Source organism: Gossypium hirsutum, chromosome A05 (assembly GCF_007990345.1).
Source record: "Gossypium hirsutum isolate 1008001.06 chromosome A05, Gossypium_hirsutum_v2.1, whole genome shotgun sequence".
Lineage (NCBI taxonomy): Eukaryota > Viridiplantae > Streptophyta > Magnoliopsida > Malvales > Malvaceae > Gossypium > Gossypium hirsutum.
Window position 1 is genome coordinate 18,786,827 of NC_053428.1, and position 21,180 is coordinate 18,808,006.

Sequence of the window (21,180 nt, forward strand, 5' to 3'; positions counted from 1 at the left end):
GAAAATTGTTAAATACATAAACCTTCATAGCAAACCCAAACAACTAGCCTCATGTTGAATCTCAAAGAACACCACCAATAGTAGCATTAGAGTACTGTAACAATAGTGCGCCATCTATATTAAGCTTCACTCATCTTTACTCAGATGGATACCAATTATCACAAGTGATTGTGCTGCACATAAGTTAATCCGTACATTTATAATTAGTGATATTTCTGGTCCAAGCCATGTATTTCAAAATCAGATAGTTATTGTTACTACTATTTTGCTGGAAAGTAAATTCATTTCGACCCTTCCAAAAGTAGCCAATACATGATTGAAAAGAAAGTTGGCCATTCGCCATCAATTTTCGTGATGCCTCCCCTTATTCATGATGTTCCATTTCAACCAAGTTTTCAGTGGATAATTAAAAAAAGAAGTCCAAATATTTTTAGGTACAATAGTCTGTCAAACCGTGATAGCAAATTGGCAATCTCGCACAACATGAATTGTTGTTTTCACAGGTCCTCCACACTGCACATAGTGAGCATTATCAGTCATTCCACGTCTCACTCTATCACCATCAGTAAGTAGACATAAGAAGACCCTTACTCGTTGGAGAGTATTAACTTTCTAAATCATCGAGTTATCCCTTTATAGTAGTAGATCTCTTCTCTCAACAAGTTTGTAAGTTTTAGAAGAAGAGAATCGACCTCCATACAAGCTGATCAGGATCTGCGGCTTGTGTAGGCGGTAAAATTGCTGCAATACAAGCTAAGATGTGTCGAGGAAGAAGCAATTCAAGTCGATGCCAATTCCAAGTTCCACCAGCTATGACCAAGTCACAAACCTGGAGAGTTTCATCGAATACTCTGCTTATATGATGCATTCAAAGAGAGCCAATATCTTTTACCCAACGATCATTCTAGAAATTTGCTAGTCATCATGGAAATTCGTTCTATATTTTTATTGAACAAGTGGAGAGCTGGAATTCTATTCTTTGTGCAAAAAGCTTAGTTTTTGCTGAGTTGCAATAACGAATTAACTATGAAACATTTTGTGATTTTTAGGTTAGATTTTGAAAAGGGAATATATTCAATTAGCTTGGGCTGTATGGCTTAAGGCCTAAAATGCATTGGATTGAGGCAGGCTTGAATTGGGTCCATGGATTCGATATCTATTCCGACGTGGCAACTTACATCCAGAGTCTGCTTCTACGTGGCTCAACTCAATTGGAGGTCACATTAATCACAAAGAAGCCAGTTGCGGAGGATTACACCCACTGCCTAGCAAGGCATAGCCTTCCCCTTCCACACACGCCTCTGCAAATTGTTATCTTTCAATCCATCCCATTATCTTTTAACCTCTAAAAACACACTGCAAAAAATGAAAAATTAACAGAGAAAAAAAGGACATAGAGAGGCAGAGATTATTCAGAAATTAGTTTTAAGAAATGGAGAATCTGATGATTACTTGTATTTCAAAACCTCCTGTAATAATCCCAACAAAACATGACAACTTATCTGAATTTTCTCAACCCCCAACCAAGCTCTCCTTTACTTACACAAAAAACATCAACAACCCAAAAATCACCGACAACCATGTAAAGTACCTCGCACGAAGCGGCCGCCTAGCTGAAGCTGTAGCCGCTCTTGATTCAATTGCTCTCAGTGGGTCTCAGGTAAGACCCAATACCTTCATTAGTTTACTTCAGGCTTGCATTGATTTCGGGTCTCTCGACTTGGGTCGAAAACTCCATGCCCGAATCCATTTAGTTAAAGAAAGTGACCCGTTCGTTGAAACCAAACTTGTCAGCATGTATGCGAAATGTGGGTCCTTTGCTGATGCTCGTAAGGTGTTCGATGGAATGAGTCAAAAGAATTTGTACACTTGGTCTGCTATGATTGGTGCGTATTCCAGATTGTCGAGGTGGAAGGAAGTTGTGGAACTTTTCTTTTTGATGATGGAAGATGGTGTTTTGCCTGATGAATTTTTGTTTCCGAGAATTTTGCAAGCTTGTGCTAATTGTGGGGATGTTAGGACCGGGAGATTGCTGCATTCTTTAGTAATTAGATTGGGGATGGTTTGTTATACACGTGTTAGTAATTCGGTTTTAGCTGTTTATGCAAAGTGTGGGAAATTGAGGTCTGCGAGGAGGTTTTTCCATTACATGAACGAGAGGGATAGAGTGACTTGGAATTCAATGTTATTGGCGTATTGTCAGAAGGGCGAGAATGATGAGGCTTATAAATTGTTTAATGGGATGTGGGGTGAAGGAATAGAACCGTGTATTGTTTCATGGAATATATTGATTAATAGTTATAATCAGTTAGGGCGATGTGATGTGGCTTTGGGGTTGATGAAGGAGATGGAGAGTTCTAGGGTAAGTCCTGACGTCTTTACTTGGACCTCAATGATCTCGGGGCTTGCACAAAATGGTAGGAGGTGGCAGGCCTTGTTTTTGTTTAAGGAGATGCTTTTGGCTGGGATCAAGCCTAATGGTGTTACCATCACAAGTGCAGTTTCCGCTTGTGCATCCTTGAAAGTATTAAAGCTGGGGCTTGAAATTCATTCAATTGCCCTTAGGATGGGAATAACTGATAATGTGCTTGTTGGAAACTCCCTTATTGACATGTATGCTAAGTGCGGGGAACTGGAAGCTGCGAGGCAAGTCTTTGATATGATTGAAGAGAAAGATGTTTATACTTGGAATTCAATGATTGCTGGATATTGCCAAGCTGGGTACTGTGGGAAGGCTTATGAGCTCTTTATCAAAATGCAAGAATCTGATGTGAAGCCCAATGTGATTACATGGAATACAATGATCTCAGGATACATACAAAATGGAGATGAAGATCGAGCCATGGATCTTTTTCAACGAATAGAACAGGATGGAAAGATTAGGAGAAATACAGCATCTTGGAATGCTCTTATCGCTGGTTATGTGCAACTCGGGGCTATAGACAAGGCATTTGGAGTTTTCAGACAAATGCAATCATGCTCCATTAGTCCAAACTCAGTAACTATATTGAGTATCTTGCCTGGTTGTGCGAATTTAATTGCTACAAAAAAGGTGAAAGAGATCCACAGTTGTATTTTGCGGAGGGATTTAGAGTTTGTAATCTCTATTTCAAATTCTCTAATAGACACTTATGCAAAGTCAGGTAATATATTATATTCTAGAAACATATTTGATGGAATGTCGACTCGAGATATTATTTCCTGGAACTCAATAATAGGCGGTTATGTTTTACATGGTTGTTTTGATGCTGCCCTGGATCTCTTCTATCAGATGAGAAAGTTGGGGCTTAAACCTAATAGAGGTACCTTTTTAAGTATTATCCTTGCACATAGTATTGCCAAAATGGTGGATGAGGGAAAACAGATTTTTTCTAGCATCAGTGACAACTATGATATTATACCAGCCATAGAACATTACTCAGCTATGATAGATCTCTATGGCCGCTCTGGTCGGCTTGGAGAAGCAATGGAGTTTATTGAAGACATGCCTATAGAGCCCGACTCCTCTGTTTGGACTTCCTTGCTAACTGCCTCTAGGATTCATAAGGATATTGCTTTGGCTGTCCTTGCAGGGGAACGATCACTTGATTTGGAACCAGGAAATATTGTTGTTAACCAATTAATGTATCAGATATATAGCTTGTGTGGGAAATTGGATGACTCTTCAAAAGTGAGAAAGCTTGAAAAAGAGAGCACATTACGAAGATCTCTTGGGCACAGCTGGATTGAAGTCAGGAATAAGGTGCATACATTTGTCACTGGTGATCAATCTAAGCCATCCTCAAACCTTTTGCATTCATGGGTTCAAAACATCACTAGAGAAGTGAACATAGATGACCATCATGGTGGGGTTTTCATCGAGGAAGAAGAGAAAGAGGAAATTGGCGGCATTCATAGTGAAAAACTTGCAATAGCTTTTGCCTTGATCAGCTCACCTTCGTCCCCTCAAAGTATAAGGATTGTTAAAAACACCAGAATGTGTAGGAACTGCCATTTAACTGCCAAGTATGTTTCCTTGAGATTTGGGTGTGAGATATATCTGAGTGATACAAAGTTCTTCCACCATTTTAAGAATGGGCGCTGTTCTTGTGGAGATTATTGGTAGAGTACTTATGCTGGATGTAAGAATTATTTGCATGGATTTGTCATATCCAAATGCAAAGAAATTATCATGGAAGCTACAGCAATCTTCTATGCTAGAGCACATATGTAAAAAAGGTGCACTCATATGACTTTTGGTTATTGACTTTGCTTTACCGCATATATTGAGAACTTTGCGTATCATGTTTATTCTTCTGGCAATTAATTTGTATAATCATTATTTATATTATATAAATTATTTGTGCAGCTTTTGTGAGAAGCTTAAGCTGATGATTTGATGGGACGCTGGTCACTGAAGAATTAAATTTATTTACACTCATGAGTGGCTAATGGGATATTCTTCTATCCCATCCAAGTCCTGCTTTTGACAGAGAAAGATGTCGAGCATTTGCAAGGATTTTTACTTTTTTTTCCGGTATGCATAACATCTTTTGTATTATCCCATTATTAAAATAGATCTTTTTGCAAGTTGAAATCCTTTTCATGCCCTTCTCACTTAAAAATCATTTAAGCCTACTGCATTTGCTTAAAATTTAGTTGTTACTTTTGCAGAAGCTTCAGGAAGTCCTGCAAGAACTTGGAACTTGAATTCGTCCAGTTTAATTACTGCAGTGGATCATGTCTTCTTTCGATGACTCTTGGCTAGACCTACTAAATAGATCTTAAAAGGTTCTCTAATTACAGGCATATTGCATTCAGAAGTGGGCTTATGGCGTCTTGTTACAAGAAACTTCCGATTGTCCCTTGCGATAGGCCTTGCCAATTGTAGATCATGACGGTCATAAAGCACGTCGTATTTTCCATCCGTGCTTAAATCAACAAGGAATAATATACTTCGCTGAATGAAGGGTACTTGTCAAGATGATGTGAAATATATCTTTGTCGAGATTCAATTTAAACCTGGAAATTCCAGTGAAACATATATTCCAAGGTTGTGCTGCCTGCATTTGGCTTTGAATTTCACCTATCCTATCCTGTTTGAAACCTCACGTTTTTCTTTTCCATTATAAATGATGAATTTACAATTCTAATTTCCTGAGTTGATCTTTTACGGCTTCCTAATTGTTGATGAAATATCCTCCATCGAAAATCTTAATTTGCGATCCAATGCAAAAAGAACAGAGGCGGTAATTGGGAACGTTTCCATTGGCTCATCTAATGATGACAAATTTTCTCCCGTCTGTCAAACAAAAATTTTCGACAGAGATTAGAAAGAAAGCCCCGATAGACTTGGAATTTGACGAGAGTGGCTGTTTGAGTGGATACTAAGATGCTGAATTCCACATTATCTGGCAATGCAATCTGGCAGAAGATGCTGCTGCAAAATAACTTTATCAACAACGACCAGGACACGAAAATGTTAAAGCTGATTTGCCTCATTTCTAATATCACTCTCAAAAGGTGCTTACATAACATAAAAGAGCAAGCTTATCAGTTACCATCGAGTGTACCAGAAACTACATTGGCAGAAAGTTTTCTTTGCATCAAATCACTGTCAGAATCGCTGCCAATTCGGGTATATTGGTTATACTATCTCCTGAAATGGAAAGAATAAAAGAAACGGAAAAAGTGTTCCATGAATTGGATGCAGTTGCTTGACAAAGCAGAAACCCGCTGCTTAACCATTAATAATAAGCAATAATCAACGTTTCAGTTAAGGTTCTTGACATGACTGACAACGGAGAAAGTTAATTTGAAATCGATTTTAATAGCTGACGTGGGGGGAAGAACGCATCTTCAAATTCAGGGAATTCATGATTTATGATTCTCCCCCATGCCCATTCACAGTTTCCCGAATTTTCACATCTCAATATCCTGACCGTCAAAAAGGGTGGAACATTTCTTGACAGAAGATAAGAGCTCTTTTCATCAAGACACTGCTTTTGGTGCATCTGATTCCTTTCCTTTGAATTGTTTCCCTTCAAAGTGGAAAACAGAATAAGCTTCTTCAGCAGTATGCAGGCTTTGAAAACTATATATTTAGTCCATAATATTCAACTCAAAAATACCCCCCTCTTTTCTGCTTATAAATACATATCATATATCTCAGCCACTTACTCAGTGCCGTTCTAAACCGACTTCTTACGCCTGTACTGGTCACCTTAATCTGCCAAATCTTTGCTCCTTCAGAAATGGTAACCAATAGTATTTAAGTTTTACTATTTCTTTTCGATTGATTGATTGGTTTTCTGGTTAATTAAATTCTACTCCACGATGTTGGCAGAGTACTGAGGATGATAAGAAGCCTGTATCAGTTGGACCATGGGGAGGCCAAGGCGGCACTTCTTGGGATGATGGAGTTTACTGCACGATAAGGCAATTGGTGATAGCTCATGGATCCGGCATTGACTCGGTCCAGATTGAGTATGATACTAAAGGGAACTCTCTTTGGTCAAGGAAGCATGGAGGAAATGGAGGCTCTAAGACAGATAAGGTTAGTGTTTCATCTCTTGATTTGGCTAACAAGTTCTTAAGCACTTTTTAAGCTTTTCATATGAAGCAAGTTTACAGTTTTCCATGCATTGAAATTCCTCAAAACAACTACTGACTACTGTACTTAATATCAAATATTCCATTAAATGGTAATTTAACAAACTTTAGTAAGTGTTCTTTAGTCATCTCAAGCTTAGGTTGATCGAAAAAGGCATCGTTCTTTTAGATTTTCCTTCGAATTTTCTGGAGATGTTTAAACTACATAGCATTCATTGAATTCTGTATTGAGTTTTGAAGTTCAGCATGAAGTAGCAGATCTTTCTTAATTCTTATAGATTGCTATATATATAGTTCACAACAAAAGTCAGTTGGCTGATATTCGTTGCGTAAAATAAATTCCTTTAGGTCAAACTTGATTTTCCAGACGAGTTTCTTACTTCAATCCATGGGTACTATGGGAGCCTGAACCAACGAGGACCAATTATTGGTCGTTCGCTAACTTTCCATAGCAACAGGAAAGCATATGGACCCTTTGGTATTGAACAAGGAACTAGTTTCTCAATGAACAAAGGCAAGATCGTTGGATTCCGTGGCAGGAGTGGTTGGTATTTGGATGCAATTGGAGTGTATTCAAAGCCAGTACTAAAACTAAACCCTTCAAAGCCTATTGTTAATGCCCAAAGTTTAGCTGCTACTGGGCCTGAAAAAAGTGGCTATTCAGTGATCCAGGGAAGTGTTGGAGAAAGCTACGACATTGTTCTAGCTGTGAGGCAGAGGGATGGATTTGTGAATCCCCAGCCAAGGGAACTCATAAGGCAAAATTCTAGCTCTAGTAGCTCTGACGATTCGAGTGATGTAGAAGCCAAAAGCAGGGTAAGAAATACACTATCAGTTATTGCTTTCGTATGCGCGATGATATAATTTCTTTGTTCTTTTTGCATGTTTAAGGTTCCATTTCGGACTCCTATGAAAGTCCCTCCAAGGTTACCGGAAGGAGTGTTAACTTATGGACCCTGGGGTGGCCAAGGTGGAACCAAGTTTGATGATGGAACCTATACTGGTATAAGGCAAATCGTTTTATCACGCAATGTTGGAATTGTATCATTGAAGGTTTGCTATGATCGTGAGGGACAAGCAGTATGGGGAAGCAAACATGGAGGGACCGGAGGATTCAAAACTGAAAAAGTGAGTCTGGCTTTTCTCTTATAGACTTAATATCAATATTGCCAATTCTTTTAATAGACCTTCTCTTGCATTATTTGCAGATAATGTTCGATTATCCATCAGAAATTTTGACACACATCACAGGAACGTTTGCGCCTTTAATGTATATGGGGCCTAATGTGATAAGGTCGCTTACATTCTACACCAACAAAGGAAAACATGGACCATATGGAGATGAACAAGGACCTTCTTTCACTAACAAAATGAATGAAGGCAAGATTGTTGGATTCCTTGGCAGAGAGGGTTTATTCCTGGATGCTGTTGGTGTACATGTAATGGAAGGGAAAGTACCACCTCCGAAACCATCTTATTCCCAAGCAATCATCCAAAGTGAAAGGCCTATAGCTGAGATCGATAACTCTCCATGGTCTAACAAACTAGTTCTAGCAAGGAGAGGACCAGTTGAAGAGGTAACTCATCATACATGTACATATGTTTCATTCTAAACACATACTTCAAAACTAAATGTGTGATGCATAATTCCGGAAAACTTTCTCAGGTTGCTTGTGGTGTTGTAAAAGAACCATCACCATGCGGACCTGGTCCTTGGGGAGGGGATGGAGGGAGAGCATGGGATGACGGAGTGTATTCTGGGATTAAGCAAATATTTATTACCAAATCTGAAGCTATTTGCTCGATTCAAATCGAGTACGATCGAAATGGACAATCTGTTTGGTCTCCAAGACATGGAGGCCATGGAGGCACCACCACACATAGGGTACTACTTAAATATCTTCATTACCAAATTTCAACATGTGCTTTTGTTTCCCCTCTTTTTTTGCCTGACGATAATCTTTGATGTTGCAGGTAAAACTGGATTACCCGCACGAGGTACTCATCTGCATATCAGGCTATTATGGCTCCATAAATGATGAAGAGAAATTCAAAGTTATAAGGTCGTTAACATTTTATACCAGCAGAGGGAAGTACGGTCCATTCGGTGAGGAGGTAGGCACATATTTCACTTCAACTACAACACAGGGGAAGGTGGTGGGGTTCCATGGGAGATGCAGCTCTTACTTGGATGCTATTGGAGTTCATATGCAGCACTGGCTGGGAAATCAGAAAGCCTCTAAGATGTCTCTCTTCAAAATTTTCAGTTGAATATCTATTGCTCTGCTCTTTTGGTTTAGTATAATTAAGATGAAACTGGTACCAAATAATGAATTATTACTATCTTGATTCACACACACACAAAAAGGAAGCCCAATCCAATTCCAGGTTCACTCTGGTCCTGTTGACTTGAAGGATTGTTATTGTAATCTCTATCTCTGAGTTGATAAAATAAATGAAAGTGTATGCTCTATGTTTGTTAAATAACACCATCTTTTTTTTCTTTTAATTAATTAAACGATTGCATAAGGAGATGAGAGCAAGGAGCATAAAACAAAAGATGCACATCAAACTATGGGCCTCTTCGGCTACATATCTGACTCCACTGGCCCCAATTCCGATTTCTTAACACAAGCCTTTTGGAAGCATGTAATCCGGTTATTACTTAGGTGTATTTAAACACTAAGTTAATTCACCAAACCTTCCTAAATTATAGTACTCATTTTAAATTAGTTTTTAAACTTCAAATTATTTTAATTATATTTTTAAATTATCAATTTTATATTAATTAAATCCTTTTATTACTAAAATTGTTAATTTAATTGTTAAATGACGAGTAATAGTTTATGTTACTTAATTTAAAATATTTTTTAAAAAAATGAATACTGTAAAGAAAATATTCTAAAATATTAGTTTTGAGGTTTTCAAAACTTCTACATAAGTTTTATCGTTTCTTTCTTCTTCTTTTTTGTTTTACTTTATTTTTTGTTTTTACTTTTAAAAGTTATGCGACAATATTTTATTTTATTTTTTCTTTTTAAATTTAGTTACATAAGATTAACGTGTCATTTGACAGTTAAATTAACAATTTTAATAACGAAAGGACCCAATTGATATAACATTATCTAGTTTGGGGATGTAATTATAATGTTTTGAATTTTAGAGACCAATTTAGAATAAGGATCATAGTTTGGGAGTGTTTGATGTAATTAACTCATGAAAAACACAGTTAAAGTTAAAAAAAAAGATAAATTATTTGATACATTGTTTGATGAGGTTTTAGACTTTGGAAGCTGAGTTTAAAGGGTCACACAAACCCCTTTAAAATGTAGTTAAAAAATAAAAGGAACATGTGACAATATTTGAACGTTGATTGTACAATTAAAATTTTTTAATGTGAATGTATCAAATACTAATTATATATATATATATATGGATATTTGATAAGGGGAATCGGAATTGAGTTGTCGGGTTCCAACCCTTGACCTAATGTCAATTAAGATATCAACTCAATTAAAGTCTTTTATCGTAATGACAAAAGCATTATGTTATAGATATGAGAGTTTGAGTTTGATCCCAAATCTAACTAATAATTTGATAGATTAAAAAGTAAATTTGATAATAATGCATTTAAATATAACAAATGTATGATATTAAATTGATAATTGAGTATTTGTTGGACCCCAAAAAGGATTTAAGGGGCCAAGAATATTAGTTTAAAAATACCGCAAATATTTTGTGTTCATGCAGTTAATAACTTCAAAACCATTTCAGATTTACAAAAACTTGGAAAATCACACCTATCATATCACTAAAAATTGGTTATGGTCACATCGAAATTGCATCATCGTCATAGAAAATTTTGTATTATCTCTTCCTCAATAAATTGAAAAGATGGATTAGATAATGATCGGAGAAGATTAATTTAGTTTGTCATTGTGTTGTGTACAGGGAGTATATCATATGCATATTATGATATTTGTCCATATAAATTTCATATAAAGCCCAGACATCTTTACACTATAATTTTACCTTTCAAATCAATACTCAATGAGTAATCGAGGTTTAGGCATGAATCTAAAGTAGAATGCATAAAAGAAAAGCCCAGCTGGTTTCGAAGGTGGAACCCATGCAAAGATAATATGGGCACCACCAACAGATCTCTCCCCTAAACTATCGTTTTCATTTAAGTACTTATTATTAAACAAAAATGAATGAAATGAGCATAAGCATGAGCATGAGCATGAGCATGTAAAGGGTTTGAAAGTAATGCCCTATCCACTACTTGTCGTGTTGTTTCAATAGATGTGTCTAAGTCTTGGGTAATAATTGCTGAATGCTCGAAATAACAAGCAAGGAAATGGACGATGGAAAGGCGGTGGTTCGCTACAAACCTAATAGCTATTATAAGTATAGAGTATAAGACCTAAGTCAATAATTAGAGTGGGTGTGTACCGGATTCCAATATTAATTAATTTTCCATGGTGTGTTTGTTTCTAGGGAAATACTAGGGATCATCAAATTCGAAACCCCATGAAAAGGATTAATGAGCCAGGGCCCATATATATCTTCTCTAAGATAGTGATGTAGCAACCATATCATCAGTCCGCTGGTAATAATGGAAACCAGATTTTGTGTTAGATATTATTCCTTTGCCGCTACCGCATTCGGGTTTCACTGTACTAATTAGTAATTACTTATTACACAGCATACATCAAATTAAGCACAGCAGTTGCTAGCTAGCTAGTCCATATGGTGGTACACTTGGACATGAACCTCCTCAATCACCTCTTTGTTGGTTTTCAAAAAATGGAAACAAATTCGTAATGCCCTTGTCACCTCAAAACATTTTTGCCCAATAAAGAAACTTGCTAGCTGCTATACACCTTCATTCAGTTCAGCTTCTACTTTAGTGAAAAATTAAAAAAGAGAGAATTTAAAAGCAAACCATCATGTCAAGTTTGAACATCGATCATACGAATTCATCATCCTTATCGAATCCAGCTGAAATGGTTTACTAACATACAATTATATATGGGCCGCCTCTAGCAAGTTGCTATCACGCATGCTGTACGACTAAGGAAGCACATATAGGGGGGATTAAGTTATGGCCCCCTCTAAGTGCTTTGTTCTTTTCCCATTTTCATGTCCTAGGTTACAAATTTAATCTTATATCAGAATCAATTTTCACAAATTACATTTTGGGTTTGCTTCTGCTGCCTAACTCTCTATATTACTTATAAATATTGGCATCGAGTTGAGCTGCTATATGCTTTGTCCATGGAGATATGATCTTATTTAACTGCATTTTCTGTTTACTACTTAATCGCTAAGGATAACAACTTTATGAGAAGCAAACGAAATCGTGTGGTTGGATTTGGCTTCATTTTATTATGTAGCTTAATTTGTTAACAAAAATTCCCAGTACTCTAGTGTTATTGTACGGATACATTTGGTAAAAATGAGACTAACCTTCTTATACGGAAATTTGAAAAAAAATAAAATAAAAGATAGAACAAAACAAATTTGATCAGCTGGCTTCAATCCTCCAGTTCATTCTTCATCGAAAAAAAAAAAGAGTTTTGGTGGGGAAGAAAACCAGCTCATTATTATTATAATTATTTTAGGTGGGAGTAATTCTAATTTACTCATATTGGAAAGTAAATATCTAAGGATGTGTTGAATAAAAGTATGGTAATTTTTTGAGTTTTAATTTTCATATATTTATACAATCATATCTTATTTTTAAGAAATATATTCACCGAGTCCTAAATTGATTAACATTATTTTTGTTAGTAACTTGAACTTATACTATATAAACTACGAATTGTATATAGTAGTGATGCTGAGAAAAAGGGTTTGAGGAGCTGTAAGTAGGGAGAAAGGCAAGATTTATAACTTCACATGATATTCCATGCACCTTTTCTCCATCGTCTTTTTCTAAAGGCAAACTGGATCCTGAATCCCTTAAATAATAGTAAATTGGATATATATGCGTGGGTTGAGACTTTGTGGGTAAAGCCTACCTTAATTATAAACTGGAGGGAGAAAGGATAAAAGAATCTAATCTAAGGAATAATTGGTGACTAGTATATATCCAAAAAAGAGGGTGATTCTTCCGTCTCTCCTTGCATTAAAACGAGGTGCAGGAGAAAAGAAAAGTGGATTTGTTTGCTGCTTAATTTCCACAGCTTTGTGTGCAAAGTGACAGTTGTTGTAGGTCCATTAATTGATCGCCCACTCACAATGCACTTTGAAAGCGAGTTTATATAGTTTTAATTGGTCATTCTAATGGAATGTCCATGTGCATGGGTTAATTAATGGAAGATATCATTCTAAAAGCCAAGCATTTCAACTACATACCAAACATGAAAAAAGCCGCTTTTGGGGTTAATTAAATTTAGAGTTTAACATTAAAAAATCTTAAATAAAATACAAGTCATCCTTAAATTTAACCTTTTTTAATGTGAAAATTATGATAGAAGTGCAAAGGGCAAAGACTTTGAAATTGCCCACTACCAGAAGGTAAAACTCCGGTTGTTTATTACTTGGAAAAGAATAACTATGGCCCTGAAGTTTAAGCATTTGACAACACCAATTCCAAGTGCGCACTTGCATGCTCTTTATTTGTTGCAGCGGAATCGATTGTGACACCAAAATAGGGACCCATAGATTTTGTTTCCTACAAAAATGGTGTTTTATTTTCTAACTCCTTAAATAAAATATAAAGTTTTTTTTTTCATTTATAAAAAATAGCCTATTTTAACTGCACGTGCTGGCAGCTAGCACCAAAATACAGTAAAACCGTGGTGGTGCAAGCCAGTAGGAAGAAAAAGAAAATCCATCAAAAGACTCTCATTCCAGTTCATCAGTGGGCCTTCATGTACCCAAAAATTGCAGCAATTCCAAATGATTCAAGGCTTATATTAGAAAACAAAATTTTACAAGTACACTGCAAATCTTTCGAGTCTGTCTATTTTTTGGTATGTTGATTGAACAGTCAAAATTGGTCATCATCAAGATTGATACACAATTTTATAAATTCGTAACTAATACATTTCCCACTTGCTTTTATTTATACCCAAATTTCCCACTTGTTTGAAATATACATATTATATAATTATTATTGGCAAATCATTCTCGAACCGTTGCCACCAGATTGTACTTAGGAAACTGACAGAATTAAATGTATATAATAAATTGCTTTGGATTGTCTGAGCGCATCTGTGTAAAAATGATTACCATTTAATATTTATTATTTTCTTTGTTAATTTGTTGTTTATATGAAACCAATAAACTCTAAGGCCAAATTCTTCTACGTATTTGCATTGCTGTTTCCCTTCCCATCCTTAAGGTAGATATATATATTTTAATCATATTATATGTTACCAAATCGTATCATGAACTTCAAATAACCAACTTGATTTTCAGTTTTGTTCAAATGTGTCGCTCATGCCATGAAAAAGGTAACAAAAGAACACAGTTACATTTGTTTGAAGCGAGGATAAGAGACAAGGCGTGACAATAAAATCTGACTTTCTTTTTAAATGTCTGAAGGTCATTCACTTAATCCACACACACACAAAAAAAAAAGGAAGTCATGTCATTCATGGTTCTTGGTCATATTTGAGCTGGAAAGTTGAATATTTTATGCCAGTTTGTAAGGTGAAAATGGTGTAAAAGAAAGGACATGTAATTAGAGACAAATTTTGGGATTCCTTACTTTCGCCTTAATTTTTAGTACTTTGGTTTTTAATTTTTAAAAATTAATATTTTTTTAAGTTGAAAATTTTGATTGGACCATTCGGCACTCTTCATTTGACGTTCACTTTATAAAAATTATATAAAAAAAAAGTTATACAAATTTCAAGAAAATAAAAAAGAAAACCATCTACATCAATAATGAACTATCCTTTTAATATTATTAAAATTTTTAACAGTTTTCTATGTTAAAAAAGGTATTTGATTAAGTTTTAATATTTAAGAATCAAAGTAAAAAAATAAAGCTAAAACAACAAAATAATCAAATTCTAGGCGTTAAAAATATCATTATTCGTTTAGAAAAATTATATTTTTACATTTTTTGGTACATTATATTTTCCCGTAATTTGGAACATTGATATGAGCAAAAAGAAGACGTGTTGATTTTGGATCCCAACAAGTGATCATAACGACTTGTCCGAGAAAATAACAACCAGCTCGAGTTTATAAATATTCATTTAATTATCATAATAATATAGAGATTGTAGATTGAAATGTATATTATTTTCTAATAAAAAGTTTTAAGGGTTTTTGGATTGTTTTTGAGTTGTATAAAAATGTTTAATAATTGTTTGATTATAAGAAATTTAAAAAAAAATACTTGAATGTAGTTTAATTGTGGTAGAATCGTATTGGGTCAAATTAAAATTTTTTAGTGATGGGTTTGATTGATTTTGGAATCGATTTTCAATAATTAGGATAAGGGTAAGGTTATTTGGAATTAAAACCAAGTTCTCATGTCACAACACAAATATTCTGGTTATTACTAATTCAAAAGGTTGTTTGCATCTAACCAAAATTGTTTATTGTTGATTTTTTTTTTGTTTTCTTAAATAAAGTCTGATGGCTAAAAAATCTCAATTCACAATTTAAATTAATTATTTTAGGCTATAATAAATTTTGAAATTGAGTAAGAAAAGTAGATGAACTTTATCAAACGAATTTTAGAAAAAAAAAATTAGAAAGATTTTCAATATAAAAATTAACCCAAATTTGAAGTCATAAGTTGGAATTGTAAACATCTTATTATTTGGGTGAGAGACATTTTATATCAATAGAGTATTGCAGTAGCAAGTGTTTAAAGAAAAAAATATAAATTAATAGTAAAAAGTTTTCAAAACAAAACAAAATAAATGTAAGGCATGCAAAGTGTGCGTGATTAAATATTAAATATAGCAAGGACCATGCAAATCAACTTCGAATTCATTTGCCACAAAGGTATGATACTTGCTTGTGATGACCCAGATTAATTCCAACAATACATTAATATGGAAATTACATCATGATAGTAAAATGAAAATCCCATCTCAAAATTGGCAAATTTCATACAAGACTTGGGGTACAAAAACTGTAAAATTAACTTCTCAAAAACAACTACCCCCCACTTGTTGTTTATCCTTGTTACACTCCATTGGGGAAAGGAATATCATACATTATTATTGTTATTAGGACTAGTACTACAAACAGTTAAATAAATATATGTTAGTACAAAAAATAGCAGATTGGACTAGTATTACAAGTATTTCATTAAATTCCGAGTTAGAAATAGGAGAATCTTATATTTACGGGTATTAGTACATGTATGTATGTATGTATGTATTTGAAAAATTGGAAATTAAGAGGGCGGGGATGGTGGTGAGTGGAGAAGGGGAGGGAGTCGATGATGCATGACAAGGAAGTGAACAACAACTGATTGGTAACACTACGATGGGGGAGGCATTGGCTCCAACTGAGCTGAGCTGAGCTGACCTGATCAGCAACCACGTGAAGCATCCACAGCTGGTGACCCCATCTAGATACTCCGTATCTTAAGTGGGCCCCACAACTATTCCCCTTCCAAGGGGGTTTCTAAGGGAAGGGGGGCACCCCGCACCATAACCCTCTCCCTCTCACCACCACCTGTATTCCCACTCTTCGCACGTGAACGGCCACGTGTCTCCCTTCTGGCCCCCGACCTCACGCCACCCTTTTGTCTTATAAATTTAGAACCTCCATGTATCTCATATCCTAGACACATCAACGGGCAACCTATAATCAGACTCCATAGCTTATAATTTATAATTTCTTCTACACAAACTCAGACGCTTCTTCATCAACCCCGCCTCCTTCCCCTCCATTTTCCTTGAAACCCACCATTTCTATCTCTCTACTTAACGTGTAGAAAAGGAAAAAAAAATGGCAAACAGAAAGTACATGTGCATGTGTTATCCGGGCTTACGTTAACTCTGCCACCAAAGATTTTGTTCCTTTTCTCATCACTCTCCGCCGGCTTCCCTTCAACTCCTTGTATCTTTTTCTTTCTCTATATCTTCATTTCATTGTTCTAAAGAAACCATAATTATTGCGGCAGCCAGAACAAGCGGAAGCAACATTAATTGTTTCTTTGATATGGCAACTAAGCTTCTTCTAACATTCGCTATTTGTAGATTGATTGTTACTGTGGGATTGACCTTGGACCCCACGGAGCTTCTCCTCCTGGGAGTTGACGCTCAACTCAGCGTCGACCCCACCGACGTTAAAGCCGCTTCTCTCGATTTCGGCTTGCTCATAGGAGCTCAGCCGCCGCTTGCTGTCATGCATCCGGCTTCTTCTCAGGACGTAGCTCAACTTGTAAAAGCAGCCTACGGGTCAAATTTCGGCTTCACCGTGTCAGCTAGGGGACACGGCCATTCTATAAACGGACAGGCTCAGACCGCAAACGGGGTGGTGGTTCAGATGAGTGGGTCGAAAGGAGGAAGTGGGATGGCATCAGGGAGGAAACCACCTCATCCTCGAGTGTGGCCTCAAGAGAGGTTCGTGGACGTGTGGGGTGGTGAGCTGTGGATAGATGTGTTGAGGAGTACCCTACAGCATGGACTCGCACCAAAATCATGGACGGATTACTTGTACCTTTCTGTTGGTGGAACGTTATCAAATGCTGGAATTAGTGGCCAAGCTTTCAATCACGGTCCACAAATTAGCAATGTCCACGAACTCGACGTCGTTACAGGTTAATTTCTTTCTTTTAACTTTCTGCATGATCGTTTTCTCTTGTCACAGTTCCTTTTCCATTTTGTAAAACAATTAACTCCAAAGAGTTTAGGTTTTTCCAGGTCAAAATATTTTCTTTTAATGTCTTTCAAAGTCTGGTGATGGCAAGGATTTTGTCTGACTTTAAAATTTTTCTGTTTGTTTTTGCATATGAAATACTTTTTAGTCTTGTCAATAGACTCTTGAGCATCATGCACAGAAATATTAGGTATATTTAGTATGCATCATTATTTTTTTGCATTTTTTACTTTAAAAAAAAAAACGTTGATATTGCATTTGTACGTCGAAGGGTTCTGGGGGTACGTTTTTATACTGTATTTGAGCTTTTATACATATATCTGGCGAACAGGGAAAGGTGAGCTTTTGACATGCTCAGAAGAACAAAACTCAGAGATGTTTCATGCTGTTCTTGGCGGTTTAGGACAATTTGGAATAATCACCAGAGCTAGAATTTCTCTTGAGCCAGCTCCACAAAGGGTATATATCTCGCTGTCTTTGTCTTTGAGCATTATTTATGTAAAGACTTTAATAACTGTGCATAAAATGGTTTCTAGTTGGTTCTAGATTGCGATGCGAGACTTCTCTAATTTTCCTAGTACCAGTTATTGTCAAAACCTAAAAGGCAAAGTATCATTCATGACCTAACTAAGTGGCCAAGGGGTCCATTTTCAGCCTTTCAATCCCATTTCAAACGGCTGTCTGTGTCTAAAAGCTGGAAACTATAGTGTTGTTGATTTGTCGTTTTTTTCGGCCTCTAAACGTGGTGTTTTCTCTCTTTCATTTCTTTTTCTTTTAAACCACTGTAGGTGAGGTGGATCAGGGTACTGTATTCCAATTTCTCGATTTTTACAAGCGACCAAGAATATCTGATTTCACTGCATGAACAACCAGCTAGCCAAAAATTCGACTATGTTGAAGGCTTCGTTATAGTAGATGAAGGTCTCATCAACAATTGGAGGTCGTCCTTCTTTTCCCCTCACAACCCTGTCAAAATTTCTTCTCTTGATCCTAATGGAGGCGTTTTGTATTGCTTGGAGATCGCCAAGAACTACCATGAATCTACTGCTTCTACCGTCGACCAGGTACATATATGTACATACTGCACACAGACACAGCTCTCATTAATTTATATGGATTACTTTCTTATAGAATCCAAAGTGAATGGATTTTGTAAATCAACTCAGGTGTTGACCTCCTTGTCCTAGATTTATGTGATCGAGGAGATTATTAAATACACACTATCTATCTCTGGCAGTAAATATTTTATGAAGACTACTTAAAAAATAATATAATACTGTAACCAAATAATAATAATGCAATACATATGCAAGATCTTGTGTAATCTAATCCTAAGATTGATGAACATGACTTTATACTTGTATAATATTACAGTTTTAGATATTAATAAAGCTGAGCCTTCCAGTCTATGACTCAACAAATTATTCTCCACCTAATTAATCTCTTTCTCCGGAGATAATTGAATATTAATTGATTGCAGTTAAACTTATCCTGACAAAAGCAACTGTTTTGGTTTGGTAGCAGCCTTTTTCTTTTTTGTACTCCTCTTTGGGGAAGGTTTTCTTGTTTTTTGGTACTTTGGTTATATCTTTTAATGTTTTAAACTCGAAGTTTTGGTTGATGACTGAAATGCAGGAAGTAGAGTCGTTGTTGAAGAAATTAAATTTCATACCGGCATCCGTCTTTACAACTGATCTGCCGTATGTGGATTTCTTGGACCGGGTCCATAAAGCGGAGTTGAAGCTCCGATCCAAAGGTTTATGGGAGGTTCCCCACCCTTGGCTAAACCTCTTTGTCCCCAAATCAAAGATTGCTGACTTTGACAAGGGAGTCTTCAAGGGTATTTTGGGTAATAAAACAAGTGGACCGATTCTCATCTACCCGATGAACAAAAACAAGTAAAAGTTCTGGACAATGCTCTCCTTATCAAATGTCATTTCCTCATGTCCTTTATACACCCGCATCCACTCCATGCATGAAACATGCATATATATAATTATCTTCGGTTCTTAATTCTTATGACCCCATGCTCACCACCACACCATAGCTTAGACATGGCGCTATATAAACTTTCACATACAATGAAGCTATACAAATTTAAGGGTTTCTAGCTATCCTTGATATTTAGAACCACCTATATAGTGCAAAAAATTGGGGATGAGTATTTCCACTGGCCTCGAACTTTTCACTTTAGAGTATTTGTGGGAACCATCATCCATCACCCATAATTCACAAACACTCAAGTTCACATTTTCTGAAAAGGAGAGGCATCTACTTCATTAGGTAAATCCGTGGTTCCACTTCCACATGTTGAAAGTAGAATAGAAGATGATGAAAGAGAAGAGGGTGGGTGGTGTGGTAAAAAACAAAAAAGAAAAATAAAAAGAAAAATAAAAGAAAAATCAAGTAGAACCATGAGTAATTCAATAATGGTGGTCCCGACGTAAGATGATGACACATTAGGAGTGGTGAATTGAGAAAGGAAAACACGTGGGGGAACATGCAGATGCTCCCAAGTCCCAACGCCAACAGATGAAAGGCAGAGCCAGGTAGGAAAAATGAACACTTTAGCTCTTTTGTTGACCCCAACAAATCGACGGTAATGAAGATGATGATTCAAGTGGGAAGATTCTCGTGTCAGAAGATCATCTCCCGGGGACCCACTGATGGGAACTATCCATGTCTTTGTTAGAAGGTAGTTCCAGAAACATGGCCGTTAGTACAGGTTAACGACCAATCACCCCGCCATGCCTGGGTCCCTTTGATTCCTTCAAAACCATCAAATCTCAACTACCATTTCCTCATGCGCACACATAAAGCTCTACCAAAACATTACATTTTCTTTTCTTTTCTTTTTTTACCATGCAAAAAAAAAAAAAAGAAAGGGTTTTTGCTGCAATTGGGCTCATGCGTGCATGTTATTGTAATATGGTGCAGATGGGACCATAGGAGCTCCGCGGTTACGCCGGATGAGGATGTGTTTTACCTGGTGGCGTTACTAAGATCAGCCTTGGATAATGGGGAGGAAACCCATAGCCTGGAGTACCTAACCAATCAGAACCGTCAGATTCTCAGATTCTGTGATGAAGCTGGGATCACAGTGAAGCAGTATTTACCTCATTACACGACACATCAAGAGTGGGTGGACCACTTTGGAAATAAGTGGGATCGGTTCTATCGATTGAAAATGGAATTTGACCCTAGGCACATTTTGGCTTCAGGCCAACAGATTTTCACACCCACCAATATGGCTTCATGGCGATGACCACTGCTTTTACAAAACTAAGCTAGAAACAGATCATATTAACGTACTACTGACCTAGGAATATCCTGGTTCTTGTTGTACTGTAGATAAAGAATGGCGTCACAGGGACAAGGAGGAAAATTAATGGATATATTAAGGTTAACAAATTAGAAAAAGGTGATAAGGAAGAGAGAGGGACTATTTGGTGCAGTTGAGAAGTTGCTTTCTCGGGGAGGAATTTGATGCAGACAGTGGAAAGAGGAGGATCGATCCGTATCTATTTGCAGGGCACATGTGGTGTTATTGTAATATAGCAGTGCTCGTGATCCCGACCGCCCCAACTGATAGCCTTCTGCATCTTGTCTGCAGCTTCTTCACATAGCTGGTTCCAGTTCCATATCCAGCATGGATTGGCGATTTGCTGTTTTTTTACCCATCTCTTTTACACCTGTAAATATAGAACTAGCTCTATATATGCAGTTCCATAAGTTTGAAATGGATGACATAGTCACTACAGAGTAGTGGATGATCTGCAA

General features: G+C 36.5%; 3 protein-coding genes across 5 annotated transcripts; all 3 read left to right on the plus strand.

The window, feature by feature from the left end:
- The first annotated feature begins 1,275 nt into the window (after positions 1-1,275).
- Positions 1,276-5,132, plus strand: LOC107957954 (pentatricopeptide repeat-containing protein At1g19720-like). 2 transcript variants are annotated; one of them, XM_016893585.2, is made up of 3 exons: positions 1,276-4,218; positions 4,349-4,516; positions 4,654-5,132. In XM_016893585.2, the coding sequence occupies exon 1, from the start codon at positions 1,433-1,435 to the stop codon at positions 4,103-4,105; it is 2,673 nt and encodes an 890-aa protein (XP_016749074.1). In that variant the 5' UTR covers positions 1,276-1,432; the 3' UTR covers positions 4,106-4,218; positions 4,349-4,516; positions 4,654-5,132. The 2 variants fall into 2 exon arrangements, with proteins under 2 accessions (XP_016749074.1, XP_016749075.1); XM_016893586.2 differs by having other exon boundaries at positions 1,290-4,218; positions 4,657-5,132.
- Positions 5,133-6,036: 904 nt separating this feature from the next.
- Positions 6,037-9,075, plus strand: LOC107957956 (jacalin-related lectin 3). The gene is given in 8 exon segments (XM_041113795.1): positions 6,037-6,236; positions 6,326-6,535; positions 6,940-7,384; positions 7,483-7,526; positions 7,528-7,719; positions 7,800-8,168; positions 8,258-8,476; positions 8,566-9,075. Coding segments are annotated over 8 exon segments (1,779 nt in total). The 5' UTR covers positions 6,037-6,233; the 3' UTR covers positions 8,863-9,075.
- Positions 9,076-16,346: 7,271 nt separating this feature from the next.
- LOC107957953 (cytokinin dehydrogenase 5) lies at positions 16,347-21,180 on the plus strand. 2 transcript variants are annotated; one of them, XM_041113796.1, is made up of 6 exons: positions 16,348-16,638; positions 16,779-17,341; positions 17,732-17,859; positions 18,189-18,464; positions 19,036-19,298; positions 20,338-21,180. In XM_041113796.1, the coding sequence occupies exons 2-6, from the start codon at positions 16,927-16,929 to the stop codon at positions 20,663-20,665; spliced, it is 1,410 nt and encodes a 469-aa protein (XP_040969730.1). In that variant the 5' UTR covers positions 16,348-16,638; positions 16,779-16,926; the 3' UTR covers positions 20,666-21,180. The 2 variants fall into 2 exon arrangements, with proteins under 2 accessions (XP_016749073.1, XP_040969730.1); XM_016893584.2 differs by having other exon boundaries at positions 16,347-17,341.